This window comes from Numenius arquata, chromosome 6, assembly GCF_964106895.1.
Source record: "Numenius arquata chromosome 6, bNumArq3.hap1.1, whole genome shotgun sequence".
Lineage (NCBI taxonomy): Eukaryota > Metazoa > Chordata > Aves > Charadriiformes > Scolopacidae > Numenius > Numenius arquata.
Window position 1 is genome coordinate 16583874 of NC_133581.1, and position 20022 is coordinate 16603895.

Here is a 20022-nt window from a genome sequence, read left to right on the forward strand (position 1 = left end):
TCCTTTCAAGGGAGACGTTTGTCCAGAAATACTCCTCCAGCAGTGGGTCACAATATGTCACTAGGAACAGGAAAATCCACTTGACCACAATGATGCAAATGTGTGGGGGGAGTGTAAGACCTTTTGAAAAGAAGCCCAGACAGACTTTCTCTTCTCCAGCTGTATTGGTCCATTACCTGCTAACTACTGTCTGAGTTAAGGGATGGGGCACAGCTGTGGTTTTCTTAAAGCGTGTTATTAACGCTGTCAGCATAACCACTCGAACTCATCCTGTTTCTTAACTGTGAGAGAAAGCACCCTGTTTGTTTGTAATATTTTTTTTCTCCAACACATGGTGTAAGAAACAGAAAAAGAAAATTATTTTGAGACAATGGACTGAAAATTGCCCATCAGTGAAGTGTGTGATGGGAATCTGCTGAGGACAGCACAAAGCAATGCTGCAGTCTAGCTCTTCACTTTGTTATGTCCTAGGTCAAAGGAAAATATAGGGATGAACTTGCATCTGCTGGATAAAGTAATGTTGCAAATAAAGATAGGTCATGAAACCACCTGGTGACTCTGTCTCATGCTTTCAGATTTCATTTTTCGCATCATTAGGCATGCATGAGTTAGCATGCCATTTTGGGCTGGATAGACACTGTCAAGCGTGACTGGTGCTTCAGAGCTCGACTGCAGCTCTGAGTGTAAACAAAACCCCATCCCAGGCAGAAAAGTTACTAAGATGATGGTTTATTAGTGCAATCTTTTTTGCTCTTGTATTTCTCCTTCATAAACGAGACCTCTCGCATGCTCTGTGGCACGATCTCCTGCACAGAAGGAAACAGTCAGTGATTAATACAGCAATTTAGTACTTTATACCCACCTCTGAAATATTTAAATGAGAAAGCTCTCTGTGGTAATCTTTGAAAACATACTGCCACATTGTATGAGGACACCAATTTTCCCCTCCAAAATCAAATGATCCTAGAAAAATTCAGAAAGATGATGTGGAGGAACTACAGTAAATTCACTTTTTAAAGAATGGTTTTTTAGTTTGATGTTCCCTTACCAGGACCTGAATAGAGTATTCAGATAATAGCTGGATGTAAGTGCTAGATGTAGTTGCTAGATATAAATGCTGAGAAAGATTAATCAGCAAATTGTACTCTTAGGCTTGCCCAGACACACATTCTAAAAGGAAATTATTGCTATAAAACATTTTACACTTAATCGTTTGTGCTTTCAGTTCTTGCAGGCTGCTTGATAAAATGAAAAAAAAAATATCAGTAAATAACCAAGAAGCCAGCTCACAAGAAAGCTCAGAAACAGGCTGCAATTGAAGTTTTTAGCAGCCATTATATACCTGCAGATTACCCTTATCATCATCACCATTGCTGTAGTCGAGCTGGCTGTGAAACTGCTGTGGTTTCTTCCCTTGTTGTTTCCAACAGTTGAAATAATTTTTTGCCATAGGTTTGTTATGGCAATCGTGTTCCTTCAGTTCTTTCCTGGCCACTCTTTTCCTTCAAGCAGCCTCAGTCTCAATGTTTCCTGTCATTGCGTGGTACCTAATATAATGAGGAAGGTGCAAGTGTGCAGCACGGCATCAGGCAGGACCTTTCCTGGTCAAATAGGTCCTCTCCTGGTTTCATGCAGCCAGCAGGAGCTTGCCAGTCTGGCAGCTGCCACAGGCTATGGGCAGTGGCCAGCAGCTGCCAACATCTGGGCAGTTCACTTGCCCTTCTCCCAGGCTGTTGTATGCATGACCACCTAAGAAGCTGATGTAGAGGATATCATCCTCAGTTGGGCCCTGGGGCTTATTATCAGGATAAAATACTTATCAGCATTGACTTTCCTGCATAGACAATTGGTTATCAGTGGTGTGGTCAGAGACTGCTCTAGTGCTAGGGAGCCTGTGATGGTCTTTGCATATGAAACATCACTGGACAAAGTCTCATCTTACCTTGGTTTAAGTTGACTAGAATTGTAAAGTAAGCAGCCGGACCTGGCCCAAAACTCACTGAAATTAAAGGACCATTTTTGCTTGGTTTCGTGAGGTTTTGGGGAACGTGCCCAGGCAAGGCAAAGGGCTAACAACTACCTATCTCAGCATTTCCTGTCCCAGTGTTTAGCAGACCTTTAATGTTAAACTTCTGGATTGTTTCCAACTCTTGAACTCTTGCTTGAACCCAGCAACCTGCCTGAAAATCCTTTTTTTTTTTTTTTTTTTTTCCAAGTCATCAAAATTTAGGCCTTTTGGAAGGAAACTCAGCATCCTGAGCCTAATGAAAAATATAAAAAGGCAAAAATTGCACATGGAGCACCATTACCTTACCAAGATCCATACGCATGTTGTCACAATACAAAATAGTTTTCATTCCTGCATCTTAGTCTGGGTTTGGGATATTCAAAAGGTAATAATCTCTTGAGTTAAGAAGCCATCTGCTCTGTTCTTCCTCCCTTTCTCAGCAACACAAGGCTACAAAAGGAGGTCAAAAGATTATTCCTTTTTTCATTACTGTTAATCCAATTCTTCGGTGAAAATGGATGCTCTTTTTATTGAATCCATTTATTTAATTGCAGCTGCTGGAAAGCTATTTTATGGCCCACAAGAAGTTAGAAAAGCTTGGATGTTTTCCTTTTTGTTGGGGTTCAAGGTTTGCTCAGGGGAAAGATGTTGCACAAGTCTGCTAGAGACCTTGTCTTACTGCTGCGCCCGTCCCACTTGATGCACTCTGATACATGGGGGTAGCAAAATGCACATCCTCTCTCCTCACCTGTGTGGGACAGCTCAGCATCATGCGCCTTGCTACGGAGGACTTTTTCCTTGGCTTGGAATACCTGTGCCCTGTCCATTATCAGCTGTCTCTCATTAAAGCTGGGTTGCTCCTGCCTCATCTTCTGACTGCTCTGTGACGGGTGATCAAGCGTCCTGGGAGGATAGCAGCTTTGCTGCTGAGAAACACCCCAAGACACTCCACTTCTATGCCATGTTGACAACCCTGGAAAATCTTCCAACGTGAGTCTTTAAACTCTATTCCTGGTGGCACAGAGCCGAGTCAGATATAAGTAATCTTCCTAACCTCCCTCTCTGCCCTCCCCAGTTATGAGCCTCTGTTACTTTTCTGCTTTTCGGACAGCCAGGCAGAGTAGAGAAATATTGCAGTGATGGCTGTAATCATAGAATTATAGAATAGTTAGACTTGGAAGGGACCTTAAAGATCATGTAGTTCCAACCCCCCTGTCATGGGCAGGGACACCTCCCACTACACCAGGTTGCTCAAAGCCCCATCCAGCCTGGCCTTGAACACTTCCAGGGATGGGGCATCCACAACTTCTCTGAGAAACCTGTTCCAGTGTCTCACCACCCTCACAGTAGACAATTTCTTCCTAGTATCTAGTCTATATCTATGCTCTTTCAGTTTAAAACTGTTACCCCTGGTCCTATCGCTACACTCCCTGATAAACCATCACTCCCCATCCCTCCTGTGGGCCCCCTTCAGGTACTGGAATTGCCTCAAATGACCCCATTTTCACCCCCAAGCATATGGTATTGGGGTTTTTTCCCCTAAGAGTAATTTCCAAGCACAGGGTCTTAAGACTGAGCTGAAAACCCTCACTGAGAGATGGCTCTGTTGCCAGAGTTCCCATCCCTCCCGCTCCCTCTGTCTCGCTGATCAATTTTCTCCTCCTGAAAGCCAAGCGCTGCCTGCAGGTCCGCTCAGATCGATGCTGGTGTGGAAGCGAGGGAAAAAGAAAGGAAGAAAAGGTTTTGACTGCAGGCGCTGAAGGCAATTGTCATATTTTTTCCCTTTGAAACCCGAGTGGGAGTTGGCTGGGATCTGTCAAGCTGCAAGTTCTCACACGTATGGTAAATATTTAGGGACTGATTCACTGCTGAATCACTCTGTTATTTTTTTGGCTCTATTTGTAGGAACTCCTCCGTCGCTGGGATAATGCCAGCTATCTGAGGTCCTCTCACCTTTTTATTTTAGCATCTCATGGTCATGTGTGCCTGTCCTCACAGTCACCCCTCAGGACAGGGAGATGGTGTTGTCCCTGCCTGGCGGAGGGACTTGGAGGCACACACTGGGCACAGGCACCAGAGTTCTTCTCTGACCCTGAATTCAAAACTGGCCAAAAGCTCCAGCCATCAGCTGGTGAGATCCTGGTGTGAAGCTAAAGGGTCCATATGTAGCAGAAGGTGGTACATGTGCAGCATCACTGCCTGTCTCATGGGACCCGCCATGCTGTAGGTGACCCTTAGTGCATGGTGGGTCATACACCACCTCCTGCTGCTGTGTGGTAGTCATTTAATAGCTGCAATACTTGTCTCTCTATACCTGGGAGACCTTCTGAGGGGATGTGAGATGAGCATATTTCTCTCTAGGGATGACCACAGCCAGTATTTTCCACATAAATATCTCTGCTTTCATTGCAGGTGGAAGAGAGCATGATGGATGTATATGATCTTGTGTACGAGGAGGTGAGGAGGAATGCCTCTACCTTCAGGAGGCATGAGCTGACTGCCATCCACGAGACAGTAAGTTTTCTTTCAGCCGTAGCAGAAAACCTTGCCCTGGGGTATCTTCCCAATAGTTTCAGCAGGCTGGGGCTGATGCCTGTGCTCTGCTTTGTGGATGTTGCAATGCCATTTTCCCTTGGGAACCAAATCCTCCAGCCTACTGTGAAGTCTGCTTCTCCTTCCTACTCTTCCTTTCTGAGGTTTGACCGACCAGATTATCAACAGGACGAAAGGGCCACCTACCTGAGCATCACTCTGGTGCAAGATCTTCAAAGTTTCTACACTGTAGCTGATATATATATATGTATATTGTCTGTCTTGGCAGGCCCTCTGCCATGCTCCCTACCTGTGGTATCCACTGAAGAAGTGGATATACAACTTTCTGGTGTCCCTGGTCAGGTAGAGAGAGCAGGGAAATTCCACATTATCCAGCAAAACTATTTGAACTTGGTTATTTCTGTTTACCCTTGAGTTTATGGTTAAGTACTGGAGATTACGTGGCCTCTTGCAATACTGGAAGCTGCAAGAAAACTCCCCAAAACCACCACCCAGGATGCTGTTGGCACAGGGGACTTCTCTGTAGCAAGGGTGGTTGCTTGGAGCACAGGGAGGACACTTGCCCTCAAAGCCACTGGAGACAAGTGAGGATGTCCCCTGTGGTGGGTAACTCCCGAGTCCCCACTGAGTAAAAGAAGATGCTGTCTCCTTGCACAGCAGGGCCTGTTTGGGTAGTGAGTTCATGGCACGCAGCAGGGCTGGATGGGAAGATCAGCTCTGCTTGTCTGTTTCCAATCACCTCCCATGCAGCTCCCTTTATCCTTCTGTGTTTTCTTAAATCATTGTAACAAGTACTCCAAAGCTGTTTTCATCTGTGCTTCTCAAAACGCAGAAAAGGGCAAAAGTTTCTCATTGCAACAATGGTGGTGGCCCTCAGAGACATGACCAGGCATGATGGTGCTTGCCCTGCAGTCTTGTGGAGCAGCCCACCTAGAGTCCTCCTTGGCAAGGAGAACCAGGCACAATATCCAGCTTCACCAGTTGCTTATTTTAGCCACTTTAATTGATGAAGAAACAGTCCTTCTACCCCTATTTTTTTTCCCTTCTGCTAATGCTCCAAGCTGGCCAGTTCACCCTGGCTGTAGGAAAGCAGTTCCACAGGTGTTGCTGGGGTCCCACCCCCCCAAGCCCACAACAAGCACTGGAAAGATGAGTCTGTGCATCCCTGGGTCTTCCAGAGCAGCCACTGTGAGAGCTGGGGCGACCGTGGAGGGAGGGCTTGGCCCCAGCCCCAGGCAGCAGTCCTCCAGTCCTGGAGGAGCACAGGCAAGCTTGGGTCCAGATCCATCCACCTCCTCTGAATTTAACCTCCAGTGCTGCAGCTGTGGTTTGCATACCTACGTGCTTTGCTCCTTGCAGCCCTGGTTGTAGAGCCATGCCTGGGGCAGCAGGAGGAAGGGTGACCCATCACCAGCACCTGCTGCTGCAGCAGTTGGGGGTGAGGGGACAGGCCTGGCCAGTGGCTGGAAGATGTCTCCCTCTCTTCCAGTTCCTCTGCTGCGGGAAGCAGTCTCCATTTGGGGACACAGCCAACATCGAACACAAGACATGTCCATCCAGCCAGCTCCGCGATGCAGGACAGGTAAGGTAGGGAAAGGTTTCTTCCATCTCACAGTGGGGTTGTGCCACTACTTGCTAACTGTTAAAATCTCACTGGTTTTTAAGTATTAATGAGAATTGTGGCTTTTTCTTAGTTTGGGGTTGCTATGGGTTGGGGTTTGTTTTGCTAGGGGGTTGTTGTTTCAATAAGGAGTCATCTCACCTGCTGGAGGAGCCCCGGCGGATCAGCAGGTCTCAGACCTGCAGATGTGGTTTCCTTTCCACCTCTAAATAGCCTTCAAAAATGCTTGTATTTGCAGCCTGTCACTTCCCTCCAGCTTCTTCCTCATTTCCTGCCTCTGCAGAGAGTGTGAGGTATCCCAGGCATATGTCTGAGCTCAAAAAAACTGTTGGGACTTTTCCATATGACAGTAGTTTCTGAGGCTAAAAAGGTGTCCCACTAACAGCAAAGGTGGAGTTTGCTGTAATTCCTTTTTCCCAGGGCATTAAATAGGTATTAAAATGAGAAACTCATGAAGCTGGGGAATGTCATCCAACAGTTTGTTCATCCAGGACACTTCATTCCTCCTCTTTGCAGTATCTCAGTGAGGCTGATAGAGAAGCCACCAGTATTAGACTGCCTCTGCGCTGAAGCCACAATGTAGGCTTCATACTCTCTGAGCAAATCTATCATATGATTATTTTTCTTCCACTGGAGTAGCCAAATAAGGTAAAGTAGCTAAAGCCGCCAGCATCAATATGCTGTCCCTAGGAAAAACAGAACCATGTTGCTACAGCTATACGCAAATGTTGTTAGACAAAGATGTCAAGCGCTCAGAGGACGCCGTGATGCGCAGGCACCTGTCAGCCTGTGGGACAGTGTTTCAAAGTGCTGCCTCCGGCAACATCACATCTTGAAGCAGGGTCGAGCTCAGCTCAAAGAGCAGGAAGGTAGAGCAGAGTGAAACTGGGCACCATAGGGGTGACTCCCTATCACACCTGGTCCCGCCAATGGTTTCTGTTTCCTCCAGTGGCGAGCTGGGAGGTGGGTGGGAGGATGCATTTTGCAACCCAGGAAACCTCAGAGTTTGGTAGCGGCGCTACATTCACTCTTGGCTTTGAGGACTCTTACCTCACTCTGCAAATCACTTCATCAAGGGTATGCTCTTGCATTTTTGAAATGGCTTTCTTGGCTAACACCTCCTGCATTCTTGTGGGGTTGCTGGCATGCTTAAGGCTAATGTATATTAATGCTTGCAACACCTTGCGAAATTGAGCGGTTCATTAGTATCTCTGGGGAACGTATTTAGCATTATGGTGTGCCCTGCTTTTCCATTTTTCATTTCCCTCTTTCCATTTTCCAGTGGGTGGAAAGGAAAAAATCTTGTTCATGACCATGCTCACCTGTGTGCATGCACATCCCCCCACAGCCTGAAATGTATCTTACCAAGAAAATCGTAGGCATATTGTAATAGCAGAAAATATACTGCAAGCAGCAGAAAAAAGGAGACCTGGCCACAGAGCAGCCCAGCCACGCAATGCTGTGTCTCTCTCTTGCCTCCCTTTCTATCTGGTGGTGTGGCAAGTGCTGTTGGGGGGACAAAGCCCCTCACTGAGCTGCTCCCATACTGCAAGGGGTGTCTCTCTCTTCCCAGGACTGCCTGCAAGAGATCCGGGGCTTCCTGAAGAAGCACATGGACTTCATCTCCATACCGCTGGGCATCACCATCGGCTTCACGGTAGCTATGTCTGTTCCTTCACATTTTCACCCTGAGAGACAGGCTTCTAAATTAGCCCCCAGAAGCTAGGATTTCAGATGAGTTTGGAGACTGGCAGCAGGGAAACAAGCAGTAGTAGACTCCATCATGGAAATTAAGAAAGGGCCAGGTCCTGTCTTGGTGAGGCTAATGGCTGGAGGGGTTTTCCTGCTCCTGCACAGTTTTTCTGCCCGAACGAGGCACGGCAGCTGGGAGCAGGGAGCAGCGGGAGCGAGCTGCAGCAGTGCTTGTGTTTCATCTGACCAGGCTTGCCTGTACGTCTTCTCCAGCAAGTGAGAGGTCATGTCGCCTGGTGCAGGGCTTGCGGATCTGGTGGGAAGCTGGCAGCAATTGTGGAAACGGAGATGCAGTAACAGCTCTATGTTTTACGAAATTTGCTGCCTCTCCTTGCCCAGTGCTTGCTGGCTGCCTCCCAGCTCAGCCTGGGAAGTCCCCTTGTGTGGCCAGAGCTGGAAGGTCTTGAAAGCTACTGAGCACCAGCAGTGGAGCTGGAGAGCTGTGCAGAAAGGGAAGGTCTCATCCTATTAATGACCACTAACGAACCCGGTAAGGTGCATCTCGGGCAGTGGGTGAGTGAAGCACAGGCTTGAAAGGAGCAGCTGCAAAGAAGAGGAGTAGAGCTTGTTGCCTGGACTCCCAGACACCGTCTTTGAAGAAGGATCCTGCAGAGGAGGGATAGGATCATCTTCGGAGGATGGCTTGGGTAGAAAGGGTCTTTACTGAATTTGTGAGTCTTATTTGGGGGAGAACAAAAGGAAAAAATGAAATGCTGAGAGCAGTGTGTGTTCTTCAGTGGTGACGGGGCTCGGTGGCTGCATGGAGACGGTACCTTCAGAGCTGGAGAGCACCGCTAATTAAAACAATCCTGCTCATATTCCCACCCACTGCTTGGCAGAGGTCTATCACTAATTACCTCTACATGAGGGCCCTGCATGTGTGGTGAAGCATGCCAGAAAAAAGTACAAGCCAGGAGACTCATTTCTTCACCACAAACTGAGGTTTGGTCTGCCGTGATATCTCCATGCTGCTCCCCAGCTGGGGCAACCTTTCCTGACTGAATGCATGTTTGAAGATTGTTTTACTACTTGTGTCTGCCATGGCACAACTATGGGTTAAAAGGTTCTGCTCCATCTAAATAAAACCCTGAGGAGCAAACACTTTTGTGTTTTATACTGCTGGTAGTAAATTAGGAAAGCCATCAGGCACTGCTATGGAGCTATAAATGTAAAATCATGTGTGAGTATTTGGTGTGTCACTTTCTAATTTTTCTCAGGTAGAGGAAGAATTTAACTGCAGCTATATTCAGACAAAAGCGGGAGAGTTTTTATTATACATATCTTTTTTCACAGCTTGATGCTATAGCCAGAAAAGGAGGCTATCTTTGAAGCATGTGCGAGAGGAAGTCTCTCTGCACAGTTCACTATTGTCATGGCAGGACAGGATGCAAAGGAAGCACGCGAGGAGGGCTATAGCTGCTCTGATGTCATTGTCCCTCAGTCAACAACGCACACATGTCCCCAGATCAAGCTGCCAGCAAAGGCGCTTGCACATTAAGGCAGACTTTTAGGAAAGAGCACGTTGTTGCAGCCCTTGTTTTCCTTCTTATAGCAGCCTTATCTTTGATATGTAGCCTGTGTAAATGCTAATGTGTGATATCCCAGGCAGACTGTCACAATACAGAGGAAATATACTGTCCTCTGCATTCACAGCCGTGCACGTGCACGGGGTGGGGTTTGGGTTTTGTTAAGGTCTTTTTTGTTTTGTTGGGTTTTTTACTTCAAACAATACTCGAGGTTTGGGTTTTTTCTCCCTATGTTATCTTTACAAAGGGCTATTATTATCAGAGAGATATGTTTGTTTGCATAGAGGAATGTTTTGTGTCAGGATTTTTAAATCTGAATTTCCTGGTTTAGTCTCATTTCTTGGTATTTTTAGGAACGAGTTTGAGCCATATTGTGCTAATTTCAATCAGGTGCTTTAACCACATATCGAGGGGTTTTTTCTCCAGTGTTGGAACTGGTGTTCACCATTTTACTGGAAAACAGCTCTCTTAAGAAAAATGTGACATCCTGATACATGAATTCAGAATTTCCAAGTGGACTAACAGGCAACATTTATGGTCACTTCCTTGCACAGTTGGAGCATCACAATCAGTTAGGTATTTAATTGTGTGCTTGTCTCATTTATATCCTTTTAGGTTTATGGGATGATCCTGACTTCATTCCTCTGGTTCTCCATCCACTTCAGCAGCAACCTGGACCGGAAAGGCAAATACATCCTGCGAGAGAGGTAGAAACCTGCTGCCTGGGCATCCCTACCAGGTAGAGCCAGCTCTTGGTGCAGGAAGATGTCTGAAGTCACCCACAAAATCTCCAGGGAAGGCTTTGCATGGGGTCAAGTGGTGGGATATGTGTCATGTGTTTCCCCTTCCTGCACTATGAGCTGTAGTGCATTTCCAAGCTGATCAGAGCAGATGATGCTCTGCGGAGGAGCAGTCCCACACCTTCGCGGAAAATGGACAAGAACAGAAACATGCACCTGGGCTTGGAGATGCAATTGACTCACTGGGGGACGTACGAGCTGTAGCTCCACAAGCAGCACACGAAGAGCCCCTTGGGACAAAAATGGAGAGAAAAGCCCAGCAAAAATCATAGCGTTAAACCAAACTTCTCCTGCACTGTCATCTGAGCAGTTTCCTGTAACCCCCAAAGATGCAATGTTTCTAGGAAGATGGCTTTGGATCACAGCCCGGGACCGATCTTTTGCTATCAGCAAATACATGGACACAAAGTGTGTCATTGCTGATAGGAGATATGCTTTCCTAGCCTGGACACTCATAATGATTGACTTTGGGCACGCTTCTGATCATGTAGATCAAGTATGTAGGCATCCAGTAACAGATGCCCTGTTTTCAAATATTGCCAGATTTACAGAGCTTTTGGAGTAGATCAGGAAAAAAAATCAGAAAGCAGTGCATGAGCTTCGAAACAAATGACTAATGTAAGGACATATTCCTCCTTGATAATGCAATACACCATTATTTTTTAATTCTTAGGATTTAGTCAGCCTCCTAGAGCTTGATGCCACACTGATCTCACAGGGGCTTGTTCCACTTTTCAGTCTTAGCGCTGTGTTTATCGGGCTTCACGAACCCACTGCGCCACTGTGCAATACAAAAGGACTTTGATATTACACATACATGCAGGACTGAAGTTTAAATCTGTAAGAGAACAGGACTGATCTCCAGCCAGGTCAAACAATACAAAGTCCAACTCCATGTCCTCTTTACATCACCTTATCAATAATAAACAGAAATGTAAAAAGCCTCAATCAACTGAAGAACTCGGCTCAGTCTAGCTCAAACGATGGCTCCCTGGTGTGCTTTGCCCTTGTTGCAAGCAAGCAGAGCTGCTTCTGAGCTGAAACCTGTCATTGCAATAGATCTAGCACCTGCTGGAAAACCTGCTGTAAAGTGTATGATGATGTAAAATGTCTGTTGAACCAATAACAGCTTTCACTCCTCTCCTTCGATGTGTCTTTTAGCCATGAAAAACAGTAAGTAGCAATTGTTTATTGAGATAAATGTGGAAACCCCCGTGCTGATGTTCAGGATGGGTCCTGGCCCACAGGCAGGGGCCGTTAGACGTACAGGAACAGCAATACGGCCTACAGCACCTGGTTAGCATTTTAACATGGCACAAACCTCTTGCATTGGAAAGAATTTCGTTTGGGGCATGGAAAGGCTTATCACTCCTCATCACGCTCCCTTGGAACCAGCGGAGCTTCACCATTGGCTTCACGGGAAGCTGGCTCAAATTCAAACCTCTCCAGAGTATTACTCAAGCTACCTCCTGGCAGTCATCAACACGCCTCAGTCTAACAGGGACTTAGTGGTGACATGTATTTGCCAACATACCCGCTTTGTAGCAGTGGAGAAAGATTCACTTATATGTATATATGTACTATTAAATATATTGCTCTCTGGAGAGAGACAATCTCCCTTGTGAGCTCCAGCTGCTATTGTCCAGGCCACTGCTATTGTTATTCCTCAGGCCAGCTGGCAGCTCGTGTGACTCATGCTTGCTTCAATAAAGATGAATTTCTTGCAAAAGGCCATATTCCTTCTCTTTTTCTGCCGTGCATGAGGCTGCCTGCATTGCTTAGGGGGTTGCGTCATGGAGAGCCCTCAGTAATTCTTTCAGTGCTGGGAAGAGATATTCCCCAGGCAGCTGGCACTTGCCGGTCCCAGCAGCCAGCAAGCCTTAGCACCCAAGAAGGAGAGGAGGGCATTGGTCTTTTAGAGGAAAAGGAGCTGCTCATCCTACCCTCGGCCAGCTGCTGGAGCAGCAGGCAGGTACCGCACGAGGAGTAACGCACGCAGGGCCAGGAAAAAAGCTTAAGGACATGTTTAAGCAATAAAGACCAGAGTACTCACATGAAAGAAATCTCTACAGTTTCACTTTTTAAAACACTAGGTAGTCAGGTCTTGTCCACCACTCTGTATTGGCTGGACAACTGATGATGTTCTGCTATACCAAAAAACATTGGAGATCGAGCAAGTCAGTGGAGTCCCATGTTATCGGCGTGGGTTACCTGCTTAAGCCTCATCAACTAGTAGGAAAGATCTCTGTTAAAGCTTCACCACCAGACCTGCTAAAGCTTTAGTTGCTTCTTCCCGGGTCAATTTTTAATATAAAGGGATGATTATGGACAGGGATAATGTGTGTATATATATATATATGACAAAGAAACCTTAAAGGCTATTGTATCTCCCTCCCCCAGCTCTTGTTTCCCTTGAATCACTTGTGGTCACTGAAACTTCATCAGAAGAAGCAGGCACCTTTCCAGCACTGACCATATAGGTGTGCGTGTGTGTAGCTGCTGTTTTCACACCTCTGTAATGATTTCTGCTGCCTGCAGCAAGGATGAGAACATGACCTGCACCAAACCATCTCACAAGGGGATAATGCGCCTGGAGAGTCATCGTTTCTTCTTCCCAACAAGCAGCAGATTGGAAGCATGCAATTTCTTGTCCTGGGGACCTGGAAGTTCCCTTTCTTCCTCTGAATGCCAACCATGGGGTTTGTGGAATTTTTTTGGTACAAAGTACTCCAACAAACTATAATTACAAAAAAGCAAACTTTGTTCTGTACGTATGTGCTAGCCATCTCATAATCTTTATTCCCATTTCACCCGCTGCTGGAGTTCCCCTGCAAGAAGCCCCACCCTTAGTGGGCAGGTAGCAGAGCAGTGCCTGGCCGGACGTGCTTTTCTACCAGAGCTCGAGCTGTGTGTAGCAGCATGGGCTCCTGCTGCCCTGTGATTGCATCCCGCTGTCATTTTCAGGAGCAGGACAGAGTGTACCTTCGACTCCACCTGTTGCAGAAAAGCACAGTGTTACCATTTGGTTCGCAGTCATAGAAATGGCAGCACCAGGGATGGCTGGATGGAAGCTGTGAATCATTGAGCAGGTTTTTTTACACCTGTGCCAATAAGAAATCCCTGTCCTGCAGTCAATGTGCTTGCACTTACCAGTTCCTAATTTGCTGCTCACTATGGGCAAATTACAGCTCTTGTGCAACCAGAACAAAACCCCAGGAACTTATTTGTAAGTGCTGCCGAGACTTACCCAGTGTTGAGAAGAGCAAGAGAGAGATTTTGTCAGGATAAGAGCATGGAGTTGAGCAGTGGGGATGCAAAGCCAGCAGCTGGGCTAGGAAACACCTGCAGACCCAGGGCTTGCACCAGGGGAAGCTGATTGTTATAAGCATGTCAGCACTCAGACTCTGGTAGGAAAGAAATCCTTATTTATGTAGGCATAGGCAAGAGCCAAAAAAAAAAAAAAATAAAAAAAAATAAAGAGAGACCAAAGGTGCAAAGTTCAATATTCAATTGTGAATTGGCTCCAATTAATTGTCAAGTAAGCTCTAGCAATTATCAATTAGTTCCACTAAGGTCACCAAATTGTAGTTTGGCTTCTCTATGGATATGAGTTAGTTTGTGTTCATGTGTTACCCTTTTCCTTTTATTTTAGGTAAAACCCTAGCTCTATCTGAGGACATGGGCAGAGGGAGCAACCTAAGGCCAGGCAATTACCTACGGGGCTGTGGAGCATCAGCCCATGGCAGCTGCAAGAAGCCTTTTGTGTTGCTCTCCGTTCTTCGCTGCCCACGCTCTGCTCAGGTCCTGCTCTGCCAGCATGAGCATTAATTTCCCCTGAGGCTTTACATGGGACTTACCATGTGCCTGTTGGTGGCCCGACCACAGCTTGCTATCCAGCCAGGGGAGCTTTCCCACTGCCTGCTCTGAAGGCAGCAGATGCTGTTGTTCGATGTACTTCTCAAGCAGAACTGCAGGTGATCAGGGCGCAGGTTTGCACAGCAGCGGAGGATGCTCAGTGCTTCTGCAAACTGGGTTTTTCAGTACGCGGAAAAAAATATCTGAGGAGCTCACAGCACTTGTGAAAAGCACAGGTCAAGCAATTTACTGACTCTCTAGAGGGATGTGGTGGTGATGAGAGTGGGAATCTTTCAGCCTCATGGTGCGCTGGCTTGGCTCCAAAATGTTTTGCTATTTCCTGCCCTTATTGACTCTGTGTTTGCCAGTTCCCACTGCCAGCAAAATATCACTTCCTCATGCAACAGCCCCTTTGTTGTCCCTAAATAAGGGTTCTTTATCCAGAGTGTGCAAAAAAGCCAATTAACACACTGAGTTATTTGTCTTTATTTCAATTTTGCAGAATCAGGTGTCAGGCATTTAACAACAGCCAGCACAGCACACATTTCTGACAGTCCAATATTTATAGTGATAAGATACAGCTGATTGGTGAGCTACAGTTTCTTTACCATCCCTCAATATACATATGCATTCAAGTTAATGTTTTAAACATTTTGGGAGATCCCCTTATTTAGCGTGCTCGTTATTTACAAGGGGGTGTGTGTTTTAGTACTATAATCTCCTAAGGTTCCTCTTGGACATGCTCTTATCTAGACTCCATTCCAAAGACTATGTGTCTTGTCATCCTGTACTTAGACGAGAGACCAGGACTGTACTCACTCCATGAGCCCTGGTCGCCTTCAGTAAGCTCTCAATGTGGTAATCCTTCTACAATTCAATTTCTTTGATGTAAGTTTTGGTTAATTGTTTCTACACCCAGTCCAGGTGGATGTGCAAGGACACAAGTTTAATTGTTTCTACATCTAGTCCAGGTGCAAAAGGGCCAATAAAGTTTTGATTTCAGGAGTTCAGCTAAGGTTCAATCAAAGTTCTATTGCAATTTTATACACAGTGCTTATGTAACTTTTTAACCATATTCTTTTGACATCACCTTTGCTATCCAACTCTGATTCACGCCTGCAGCGAGCTCCTAGAGGAGATACTGCTGAGCAAGTCCTTCTGAAGCCTTGTAAGTTGGCAAATTTGGGTGGACCTTTGCAGTCCTGGGGTGGTAAGGAAGCCATCCCCTGCCAAGGTAAAGCTGCATTTCTGAGCTGCAGACATATGAAATATTTTTCAAATAAATAGTTGGTAGACAGTTTTTATTTTAACCATGTGCAAAAGCAATGCATTTGCAAAAGCAGCTGGCTATAATTTTCGTTTAGACGTGCAGCCAGAGGGTGGTAGATGCTCCACACAGGAGATCTCCGCCAGCATAGCTGAAGGTGGGTAAGGTCAGAAGCTGCTTTGAATACATGGTCAGATCACACATGCCCTAAAACTTTCACATGAAGTGTCGTTGCAGTTCTCTCTTTTAGTAAAATACTATATTGGGGTGAAAAGGGATTTTTTTCTTAACTGTGTATTTCCTCTTCTGAGAGGCTGAACAACTGGCAGTGAGCATCAACCCTGTCCGCTGGGAGACTAGCACCAGGTGGGACGGTGGGGGAGAGCACGGGAGCAAGGAGGGGGAGCCCTGGAGCAGCCTCAGAGGCTGTTTTGGAAAAACATACTTGGTGCGTGTTTTGCAGCTTTGGCCATAGCTGCCAAACTTGTGACCGGTTGCAGGCCTGCCAGTGAGGCTGCTCCACTCACTGCCGTGCCGTTCCTCTCACCTCCAGCACAGATCCAGTGCTATCTTTAGTTGCCCACGTTTTGGGGGTCCATCAAACAAATTAATGCCTGGAAGCAATCTGCATTTCTACCCCTGCCAAGAAAAAAAACCTGTCTCTTTCTCTGGAAGAGATACAGGGCGGTTGCTCAGCTTGCAAGGAATCAGCACATCTTGGGAAAAATACTTTCAGCTGAGCCCAGAGGTGCCCACCCACAGCTAATACCCTCCTGTCTACCAGATGCTATTCCCTTAGACTCCAGCAAGTGAAAAGGAAAGGTCCTTCCTGGCATTTTTGCCAGGAAGATGCATATCCCTGTGTTGCTCTCCCTGGAGTCGCTGGCAGCCAGCTAGCCGGGTTGTTTATGTTGTCCCAAGGCAAGAGCCCCCTTCTCTCCCCTCAGCATCACTGAGTGCTATTGTTTAACCCCCTTGTGCACCAGCTTGCTCACGGACGTGCTTACTTTCTTTTTAGCCCCATTACATCAGCAATAAACTATTCCAGTCTTTATTCACCTACTAATGAATTATACATTGATTATACAACAGAAGCTCTCTGCATCGATGGGCTGGGCTCCTGCTCTCCCACATGGCACCTCACAAAGTGCAGCAAAGCCCAGCTGTGGCTCGGGCCTCTCTAATGCCCTGAGAAAAATGAATGTTCACTTCCTGGGCTCGTGAGAAGCAGAGCATGGGCTGACAAGAGGGACTGTCTGGGCTGGATGGGGAAATCCACTCGGGTTTGCTGTCCCTCTGCCACAGCTCTGGCAGGAGACAATGCTGTTCTTCCCCACCGTCTCCCCCCCCTTTCCTCCTCTTTTTTATATAACCTGACCCATCACCATAGATACATTGACATAAATATTTAAAGATGGCAGAGAGACAGACCACGCAGACGGGAACCATTTGTTGCGTTTATTAGAAACAGAAACTTCAGGCGCAGCTACAGGTCTCTGCTTGCCATATCCCCCCCAAAGGCTGCGAGGCAAATGTGACCCCCCCCCAGGCTATCATGCTGCTTTGGCTGAATTTGCAGAGCTGGGCACAGGGATTTTCGGATAAGCAGGCACCAGCTGCTCCCACAGGGGCACAGAAGAGATATTCTGGAGATGTCACCTTAGATACATGGATGAGATTGTTCATGTTATTTTTTTCTACTCAAAATGAAGGCATTGGTTGGCTTCCAGGGGTGCAGGTGGGCCTCTCCTGAGGCGATGGAGCTCTATCTTCCCACTGCCATAGGCCAGTCCATGTCCTGCAGCTTGCCCTTGCTCAGTCCCTGTCTTGAAAAACAGTCTTATGGGATGTTGGCTGCCTAGGAAGTTATTCCTATGCACTCTGGGACTATTAGCCTTCCACAGGATGAATTTCTGAGCTTCTTTTTATGTATCTCCAAAATGTCCTATTTAAAGATTTTTGGTGATGCTGTTGTTTCTTGGGGTTTTTTTTACCACCACAGGTAAACTGGAAATCCAGGCTATTTCTGCCATATTTTCCACAGAAAATAAGATGTGGTGGTTAAAAGCTAACTAGGACCTCCCCTGCAAGATACGTGCACTTTATTCCCACAGTTTGTCCATCATTTTTGCGCTGGCTGTGAGGAGGGCAGAGGGATTGCCATGCAAACCCAAGCCATGCAGCCAGAGTAGCATGTCAGCAGCCATCCTGCAGTCCCCGGCGAATGGGGGACTCCCATCTGCTCCCCCAGTTCTCCTAGACCCCAGATGCTAGGTGTTTAGAGCCTGCCTAGATGCTAATCGCTTCACACCCTTGTCGCCAGCTCTCCAGGCATGTGTATGAGGTGAGAAGGATGCAGGTCTGTCCTCTCCCCTCATCTCCCCCATTGCTTTTTATTAAACACAAGTGTTTTTTAATGTGGAACTGCTGGAAGGTTGGTGGGCATCTCCGTGCAAGAAGGAGGCTCAAAGTCCTGGGGACTGGGCTCACCGAATCCTGCTGGTAGGGAACCTGGGGCTGGGAGGCAGCTCAAGCTGAATCTGCTCTAACGAACATACGACTCTATGTGAGTCATACCCGTAGATGTCAGCCATGCCAAAACCCACAAGCGTGACACTGACTTTTATAAACAGGTTCACAAAAAAACAACCAACCAACCAACCAACCAGCAACCCAAGCCAAGCAGACAGAGGAAAAACACCGCAAGCATCTCCTCTCTCTGCTTCTTCACTCTGCCTGCAAACCCAATTGCGAAAGCACTTCAAATGGCCTCTCGGGGACAGGTTTGTTTTTTCTATTCGGGGGCTTTTTTAAAATCTTTTTTGGAGTTTACTTTTTTTCTTTCAGTCATGTGAGGCTTGGGAGGTTGGTAGCTTCTTCACAGACCTGCCTGCAGCTGGCTGCTCTGTAAATGACTATGGGCGTACCGCTGAGCACTCAAACCGAGCCCATCCTCCTAAAGAGGGAAGTCATCAGCCCTATTCATAGCGCTTACACTCAATACTGGCATGTGACACCGACACATGAACTGAATTTGTGTAAATTAGTTTTACTTATTTATACAGCAGCATTTTATAAAGAGCTGATAAAGCCGCTGAGAGTCTTTGAAATGCAGTTTTGGTACTTTATGGGCTGTACAGCAAGTAGTACAGCATGACAAATGAATAGACAACATCTGAAAGTACACGTTATCTTGTGAAACATTATATGTTATCGTGACACTGCCACGGTTGTGGATTTTTTCTTCCTGTACCTTAATGTCAAAGTTTTCAAATGTACTCAGCTGAGCTGCTTAAAAAAAACCAAACCAAAAAATATTTGGATAAAGCTTGAAATCCCTTTCCACTTCTAAGTTTTGGAGATGACTTTCTTGGTATGGCGAGATGGGTGAACCCAGCTGAGACTGTAACTGGGAGCTACTCGATGCAGGAGATGGTGGGGCTGTGCCCCTGCTCCCCCTGCCAGAGCCACATCTGTACCTGAGCCCTGGACAGGATGTGGCTCCAACACAGCCTGAAGGAAGGTCCCAGAAATGGGACTGAAAAGCATTTATTTCTTTTTCCTTTTTTTTTTTTCACTTCCCAACAGAAGAGAAAAGAAGAAAAGCAGAAAGCAAGAAAAGAAAAGCCCCAGTGACCAAAAAAAAAAAAAAGCAATCCTGAGCTCCCTAGAAGCAGTTTCAATGCCAACTTTGTGGCAGTGATTGCAGCTGGGGTTGCCAGCCCTCCAGTGCACAAAAGTTGATTTGAGAGTCGTTTTCCTTCATAGCCAGCAGAGCTGCTGCTGCTGCTGAAGGCCTTATTGGTTTGCAGCTGATTCCTTCCTCTCCCTCACACAGATTCTCCAAGCAGCACCTCTTAGAGTTTTTCTGGAAACAGCCAGCTAAGTATGAGGCTTCTTGCCTCATGTACCCTCCTGTCTTCAGCCTCTCCAGTTGAGGAGAGGGGGTATGTTTGTTTAAATATTTCTGGCTGGAAAGGATGAAGGTGTGGGAAAAAAGATGTGTGGGATGCCATGATGTAGCAAGAGAGCAGCTTCGGGATCCTGCTGTTGTCCTTTGGATTGACGAGCAGGAGCAACACAGGATTACAGCTATTGCTGTAACCAGATGGGTCATACTGATAATTTGGGATAGCAGTTACATGCACAAATAGCCTTGTGAACCTCCAGCTTTGTTGGTAGGGCTGGATGATTGAATGTGGCTTAGAGACAAAGGGTTTATGCATCCATGGCAAGCCCGCAATCAGGGTCATACTTAGCATAAGTAATTGGGAATGGGGCCAACTTCTATTCATCCCATCCCCCGTCCCCCTCCCGTCCCCCCGTCCTGGTCCCCACCACCATGGAGCCCTGTGGAACCCTGGACCAACCCGTCCCTGAGGGCAATGGGATGATTTTGGAACAAGTTGACTCATTTTCAGCATCCATGTGCAGGAAATGCGTGCTTACCTAACAGCACATTTCTGCTTACGGGATGCATGGCAGGGAAGACTCTATCAAGTGTGAAAATTTTGGGCTCAGAAGCTGTCCCCTGAAATGCTTTCACTAGCGGAAAGTACCCAAGCAGAAATAGGGCAGGTTTCCATGTACGATGCTGCAGGTGGGTGCCAAGTTCACATTTAGGATGGTGAGGTCCCAGC

General features: G+C 46.7%; 1 protein-coding gene across 1 annotated transcript in view; it reads left to right on the top strand.

Moving 5' to 3' along the window:
* The window catches only part of TSPAN32 (tetraspanin 32), a 29541-nt gene extending 17556 nt beyond the window's left edge, over positions 1-11985 (top strand). Inside the window, exons 5-8 of the mRNA XM_074149789.1 lie at positions 4421-4522; positions 6051-6143; positions 7756-7839; positions 10076-11985. Coding sequence (XP_074005890.1) covers positions 4421-4522; positions 6051-6143; positions 7756-7839; positions 10076-10171 — 375 coding nt within the window. The 3' untranslated portion in view covers positions 10172-11985. The remainder of the gene's footprint in view (positions 1-4420; positions 4523-6050; positions 6144-7755; positions 7840-10075) is intronic.
* Positions 11986-20022: the final 8037 nt, after the last annotated feature.